Source organism: Borostomias antarcticus (genome assembly GCF_949987555.1).
Source record: "Borostomias antarcticus genome assembly, chromosome: 13".
NCBI classification, from domain to species: domain Eukaryota; kingdom Metazoa; phylum Chordata; class Actinopteri; order Stomiiformes; family Stomiidae; genus Borostomias; species Borostomias antarcticus.
Genome location: NC_140246.1, coordinates 3,357,896 through 3,365,395, shown reverse-complemented (window position 1 = coordinate 3,365,395; position 7,500 = coordinate 3,357,896). Strand labels below are relative to the sequence as shown.

The 7,500-nt window shown below is 50.2% G+C and overlaps 1 protein-coding gene across 1 annotated transcript in view; it reads left to right on the top strand.

The window, feature by feature from the left end:
- Positions 1 to 7,500, top strand: part of LOC311317001 (copine-8) — a 77,753-nt gene that overhangs the window by 45,864 nt on the left and 24,389 nt on the right. Inside the window, exons 7-9 of the mRNA XM_084447996.1 lie at positions 5,452 to 5,515; positions 5,839 to 5,942; positions 7,368 to 7,472. Coding sequence (XP_084304122.1) covers positions 5,452 to 5,515; positions 5,839 to 5,942; positions 7,368 to 7,472 — 273 coding nt within the window. The remainder of the gene's footprint in view (positions 1 to 5,451; positions 5,516 to 5,838; positions 5,943 to 7,367; positions 7,473 to 7,500) is intronic.

Here is a 7,500-nt window from a genome sequence, read left to right as displayed (position 1 = left end):
ATGACTTGTACTGTGTGGATTATCGTATAATAATCCCTAGAATATGTGTGTGTCCGTCTGTGGCTGTGACGGTACCATCTGCCACTCCTTCAGGTCCGGTGGCTGTTCACATGGCCGCCCCGGTGAGGTGTGAGCTCATCTCGTCAGACACACACCTGTGCCACAGCGTGACGGCGCGGGACCCTTAACAACCTTAACGAGCGTTAATTACAGCTAATTACACAGTTCAGTCAGCCCTCTAGCCGGCGCCGGGGAGTGTGTGCGTGTGTTTGTGTGTGTGTGTGTGTGTGTGTGTGTGTAGTGGCACGACTCAACGACCGTCTATTTATAGATCTATCAGTGGCCACAAATGTTGTGTTGACACACAGCACATGCGTGTGTGCCGTGCTAACTCACCGTTCTGTGTGTCCCAGCGTGTTGCCGTGCTGTTGGTGTGTGTGTGTGTGTGTGTGTATGTGTGTGTGTGTGTGTGTGTGTGTGTGTGTGTGTGTGTGTGTGTGTGTGTGTGTGTGTGTGTGTGTGCACGCGCATGCCCGTGTGTGCTCTTTTCGTGCGTGTCTTGTCTAAGGAACTGTCCGTTCGGGCGCTGCCGCCGCCCGGTCCCTAGCTAGCGGCCCGGAGGGGCGGGGCAAGAGGCTCTGGAGACGTCACGCTCGACCCCACGTGAGCAGGACGCCTCTCCGTCCCCCGACGCGTCAGCGGACCTGGCTCTCACACACTCTTAAGAGGTCAGAGAGAGAGAGAGAGACAAAGAGAGAGATCAGAGGACAATGGTCTGAGAGAGAGAGAGAGAGATCAGAGGAGAATGGTCAGAGAGAGAGAGAGATTGGAGGAGAATGGTTAGAGAGAGAGAGAGAGAGAGAGAGAGAGACTCAGAGGAGAATGGCCAGAGAAAGAGATCAGATGAGAATGGTCAGAGAGAGAAAGAGAGAGATCGGAGGAGAATGGTCAGAGAGAGAGAGAGAGAGATCGGAGGTGAATGGTCAGAGAGAGAGAGAGATTAGAGGAGAATGGTCAGAGAGAGCGAGAGAGAGATCGGAGGAGAATGGTCAGAGAGAGAGAGAGAGAGGTCAGAGGAGAATGGTCAGAGAGAGAGAGAGAGAGATCGGAGGTGAATGGTCAGAGAGAGAGAGAGAGGTCAGAGAGCGAGAGAGAGATCGGAGGAGAATGGTCAGAGAGAGAGAGAGAGATCGGAGGTGAATGGTCAGAGAGAGAGAGAGAGATCGGAGGAGAATGGTCAGAGAGAGAGAGAGAGTTCAGAGAGCGAGAGAGAGATCGGAGGAGAATGGTCAGAGAGAGAGACAGGTCGGGTGTGGTTCTGTTGGTACCAGTGTAGTTCAACCCTGAGGGTCCCAACCCTGCGAGGATCATCAGGCGAGGCTACTGTACGTACAGTATAATACCCTGTACGCTCAGCGGCCGGTGGATTGGTGCGTGTAGATGTGATGTTGATGCTAGAAGGTACAGATGATACATTTCCTCATCGCTCATCCACACGCCACCACTTCTGGGTCTGTTACTCTTCCAAGGCACTTAGAGTTAAGTCAGTTCCGCCGTGGCGTCTTGCATCCCATTTCCATATATTATCGATAACATTCTCCGCCTCCAACCACTCTGGTTATAAATTTCAAATGTGTTCCCTTTTGACTGGGCTCTTGAATATTCAATGAGACAGAAGAAGCTCTTTATCTAAAAATCGAATCTCTCTTCCGCTGGAAAGGTAATCTTGATTCAGAGGAGGGTCTGGAGACGGAGATGGGGCTAACAGCGTGCGTGCGTGCGTGCGTGCGTGCGTGCGTGCGTGCGTGCGTGCGTGCGTGTGTGTGTGAGAGCGAGAGAGAGAGAGAGAGAGAGAGATACTAACCCCGGTGAATGAGAGGCCTGATTTGGAGACCCACGCTGCTCTGCTGTTACTCTGCGCTGTCTAATGATAAGTCATCAGGTCCCCTCCCTCCCGGGTGGAGACACTGTAATCGTGGTGCGGGTCTGATGAAAACAGCCGCCCAGGGCCGCCCAGTCTTAATTACCCGGCGCTCTGTAGACGCTGATTGCAAATCCAGGTCTCTTGATTAGAAGTTTCAGGAGAGGTTCCTGTCTCGGTATGCAGGGAGTGTGTGTGTGTGTGTGGGGGGGGGGATTTTCTGCTTAGGTTTTCCATCAAGACAACGGGGACAGTGCACAAAAAACCATTGGGGGAATGCTACACCTTCCAGTATGAAGTCCGTGTTCACATCACGTTATAATTGCCACAGGACCAGACGATCGTTCGCTGCGAGATCGTCTCCATTGTCCTTGTCGCTCCCCAGAGATGGAACACCTCGGCAGAATAATGACGTTTCCACCGGCTGCGTTTAGTGAAATGTATTAGTGAAGATAACAAGCAGAGCTATATAGAATATATTCAACAGCCTCCCACTGGGCCCTGACGCTCTCACACATACTGTATTAGAGTTGTCATGGGGACACTGGCTCTTGCTTTTCTTGTTGTACAAGTCTCTGTGTGTACAGTGTGTGTGTGTGTGTGTGTGTGTGTGTGTGTGTGTGTGTGTGTGTGTGTGTGTGTGTGTGATTCATCCATTAAAAAGTGTTCCTCTACCAGTGTGTCTCCTGTGTGACCATAAACCTACTGTCTGCACATCTGTTAGTGATGCACTGAGCAGAACAAGAGGAACAGTGATGCAGAGAGAGAGAGAGAGAGAGAGAGAGAGAAGGAATTGAGGGTATCCCAAACGAACACAGGACAGGAAGTGACCTTGTCGCATAATTAAAATGTATCCGGCTCTTAATTAAGGCCCTGAAACCAGTCAGGAACAGCTTAGGCTTAAATCCAGGTTTTTTCTGCTGTAAGTCACCGCTAGGCTATTTGTTGTTATCTTTTCCGGACAGCGGCCATATGCTTTGTTGTTTAATAGAATGTGACATGGGCAATCTAGTCTCCAGCTGGTCCATTCAGGGCGGCACCAAGACCAGAACAAGCGCCCAGCGGTTCTCCGTTTGCCTCAGAGTGTGCATGGGTGTGTACGGCATGCTGATGCGTTTGTTTTGCGTGTGTGTATGTGTTTGTGCGCCCGTTGTGTGTGAGCTGTGCTTTTTACAGCGTCAAAAACCCATTCTACCAACTGCATCAGCCATTGGCATAAGCAGCAGAATGTGAATGCTGGATTGCAACTTTGTGTGAGGGGAGCCCTCTGTAATAACCGGTGTTGGAGAGGGTGGTTTTAAGTGCTTTATGGGGGTCGTAGAATGGATGTAGCTGAGAACCGGCTGATCCAGTTAAGCAGCAATCAGATCCAGCTGAAATAGCAACGCTTAGAGTGAGTGGATTGTGGGGCTCAAGGTTGAAGCAGAATGGAGCTGGAATAGCTATTACTGTGGATCCGCCAACAGGCAGGCAAGCCCACTCAGGCCTGGACACACACACACACACGCACACGCACACACACACGCACACACACACACACTTAACAATCGATTTATGTCCACATAGAGAACAACATACAGGGACACAAATACTGAAGGTGCAAAATTATTATACTATACGGGTACATTCACAAGGTCATGGACCAGCAACATAGCTTTCTTTTTCTTACGTTCAAGGGTACAACTAGCAGCGTCTTCGTCATATATGGCGACTGCTAGTGGCAGTAGAGACAGAGCAATTCTTAGCAAGGCGTTTTTTGGCATCCCCGGTTGTTGGAACCCTCTTATGACCAACCTGTGTGTTTCAATCAATCAATCAATCAATCAATCAAAGCTTTATTTGTATAGAGGCAACACAATGCGCTTTACAGAGAACAAGGGAGGTGGGTATACGACCCACCCCTACATATTCCAGTGTGTTTGTCCTAGGCTGCCTAATATGATCGCAAATAGTCTGCATCTGTACCCTAGCTCTGAGATGGTATTCTGGAGAGGTTGGTACTTAATGACCTCGATCATGAAGGCTTTCTCTCACCTAGGGTGAAATGTGCAGGCGACCTCCAGAACAAACACCTCTGAACGCTGTGCAGTCAGACCAACAGTACTGTGAAAGTAGGATGGTCATATTAGTGTGAGCTGTTGTCTGTCGGTAGTGACCGCTACCAGATATGTCTCAGGCTCTACTCCCTCTCTGAACCCTGTTTCTGGATCTAATCCTGTTATGAATAAAGAGACGCCCCTAGCAGAATATGTGACTGTCACTTCAGGAAATAAGCCTCTGTTGAATTAATGGCTACTCTTTCACTGTGCACACAGGCGTGCACAAACACACACATACTGTAAACACACACACACAGAGCTTGTCTTTATCTATCCGTAACGGCCTCTGAGCTATTTCCATCCGGTCATTTTCTCCGTCATAAAAACCGTAGGAGGCTTAATGGTCAACGGCTCAATCAAGCCTCAATCTGTTCACTGGCAACTGGCAACGAAGCGCCGTTCGCCCTACATAACCCACGACGGAGAAGCCACTCAGACAGGAGATTGGCTCATTTCCATGGGGGGGATCTAGAGGTAATGTGGTAAGGAACGATTACCCAACCAGACTCTCACTATGAAAAGAAAGAACGGGGCTAATTCTTTGCTCCCTGTGAGGATCGGTGTCCAGGTTAAAAGTGGACACCTGCTTCGTCCATGTAAAACAGAGACACAGCGGAAAGACTGAGGCTTTATGTCCTTTTGATTGGTCGCTCATCAGAAAGCGCTCTCCCTCTGAACGACAGGGTAGCTAAAGGAGCCAGGAATGACCTCCACGCTGACAGGGGTCCTTAACCTCAATTTCAGGCTTCCTAAATGACTGCCTGAGCCAATTTGGTGTCAGGTACAGTATGGCTTCCTCTTCCACTAAAGTCATCAAACGACAGTGACTTTTTAGAGATTACACCATCTCTTATAAGTTAAGACCGTTTGTCTCATTTTTTGTGCCATGCTACAGTGGTTTCCTTCAAAAGCCTTCATATTGCCAGGTAATGGGACCAGTGCGTCTTATGAAAGGGCCCTCTTGGAAGATGGTTGTTTTAGTTAGGGGTGTGGGAGAGAGACATTTTCATCATTGACGTTTCATTGAGTTCAGTAACTGGCTGACACACACACACACACACACACACACACACACACACAGAGGTCCCCTTGTGCCCTGCGGGTGTCACAGAACATTCCCTCTGGTTCTGGAACTTTCCATGAGGCGATGTGAACCGTGTGTCCCAACAGAGGAGCCCTCACCAGTCGACGTGACAGTGACAGACCTGTCAGCCACAGATCTGGATCAAACACACGAAACACACAGGTCCAAACACACCAACGTTCAGTATTCGAAAATGTCTGAGGTTAGAGCATCAGGCGGCGTTCCATTGGTGTCATCGTACCCGGTAGACCGGAAGCACCCGGGAGGGCTCGATAGCATTTGAGCCGACCTCTCTGCCGGGTGTCCAGCTGCTGATGACCGCGTCCTGTGTTCTGTCCTCCCTGCAGGGGAATACCGGGCAAGAAGTGTGGCACCATCATAGTGAAGGCAGAGGAGCTTGGCAACTGCAGGGTGAGGAGAACACATCAACCCCTGGACCCCCCCCTCCCTCCCCCTCTCCATCCATGTGTCTGAACACTGCCCCGACCAACGCCAAACAACACCAACCAACGCCAACGTTGGACTGGCGCGCCGTGTTTCTCGGTGACCGTTGGCGTCGGTTGGATGGATTTTGCAGCAGCTGAATTTTAAACGTCCAACATTCTAACTAACTGCCAACTTTAGAATGTCAGTTGTCGGCAGTTGGCTGGGGCAGCTTGCAGGCACCTTCACACACATGCAAAACACACAAACGCACAGACTTACAGAGGATATTGTGTCTGTTACTTGGTTAGGAATCAGTGATGATGCAGTTCTGCGGGAACAAACTGGACAAGAAGGACTTCTTCGGCAAGTCCGACCCCTTCCTGGTCTTCTACCGGAGCAACGAGGACGGAACGTGAGTACCTGCCCCTTCCACGTCCTCTCCTCCTACCTCCCACTTTCATCCCTCCCCCCTTTGTTTGTATTGAATTCATTTAGGGAAACATCTAGCCTAGATATGTGTGTGCTTTGTGCGCCTGTCTATGTGTGTGTGGCGCATGTGTGTGTGTGTGTGTGTGTGGCAGGGTTCGTCTCCCGGGCCGATATCTGCCAGGTCAGATAAGCAGCCCGGGGCTGTGGGTGAGACCAGCGGCGCTGATACCAACTCGGGCCCTCTATGGCCCACGGGACCCAGGCAGAGCTTGCTGTTGTCCCCCCTGGCCTGTCCCCCAGCCACCCCCCCCCCCCTCCCTCCCCCCTCAGTGTGCAGGTCACGTCGACGTCTCTCCTCACCTCGCGCCCTCCCTTCCCTGACTCCCCGCCTATCTCTGCGGATGTGGGTTCGCCTGCCGCCTCTCTCTCGATTTCCGTACTTCGTTTTAGCACTGAGCCAACGCTGGAGAAAGGTCTGGCCACGCCCCCACTATCATTCTGAGATAAGGGGTAAAAAAACACACTGTATTTCTTTAAACCAATCACGATCGTCTCGGGCGGCACAAATTTGTTGTTTTTTCAATGGTGACCTTGCAAGATAGTTTCAGGGGATTGAATCTGATTGGCTAATTGGCAATTAGAGGCTTATTTCAAAAAGCAACATCCTGTGAGCCTTAGTAATTGCCGACTAGCTACAGTGCGGCTGTCATATCATATTCAGTCCTTTGAAATTGCTGAGGAAAACGAAGCAAGATCTTATTTGTGTTTCCTCAACACATTTATTTTTTATTTTTTGCAGCTCAAGTTTTCAAAGTGTGCCCTTTTGAAGTTTATAAAGGGGTTATATTTTGATATCTGTAAGATCTGTGTCAGGATGAGAGTGTGGTTTATCTTATCTAATGGGAAAGATCTAGAAGGAGCAGAACGATTTAGAAGGGTGCTTAGGACGTCTGGTCTGATAAAGGATGGAGAGCACCTTCTGTCCGTAGTCTCCCTCAGTCAGTCAGTCAGTCAGTCAGTCAGTCAGTCAGTCAGTCAGTCAGTCAGTCTGTCTGTCTCTTCATAGCAAACTGTCAGTGAACTCTTCATCTCAGGGAGGGAGGGAGAGAGAGAGAAAGAGAGAGAGAGAGCAAGAGAGAATGGAATGTGGAGGAGAGAGTTTGTCTGTCTGTCTGTCTGTCTGTCTGCCTGTCTGCCGGTCTGTCTGTCTGTCTGTCTGTCTGTCTGTCTGCCGGTCTGTCTGTCTGTCTGTCTGTCTGCCGGTCTGTCTGTCTGTCTGTCTGTCTGTCTGTCTGTCTGTCTGTCTCTATCCTTGTTTTTCATAGACAACCCTTGGAACTAGATTGGAAACTCCCCACCATTTTGTATTGCCGTGTGGTTCCAGTGAGCGTGTGTGTCCTGTCCTCAGGTTCACCATCTGCCATAAGACAGAGTTTGTGAAGAACACACTGAACCCGGTGTGGCAGGCCTTCAAGATCCCAGTACGAGCGCTCTGCAACGGAGACTACGACAGGTGAGACTGCGTGTGTGTGTGTGTGTGT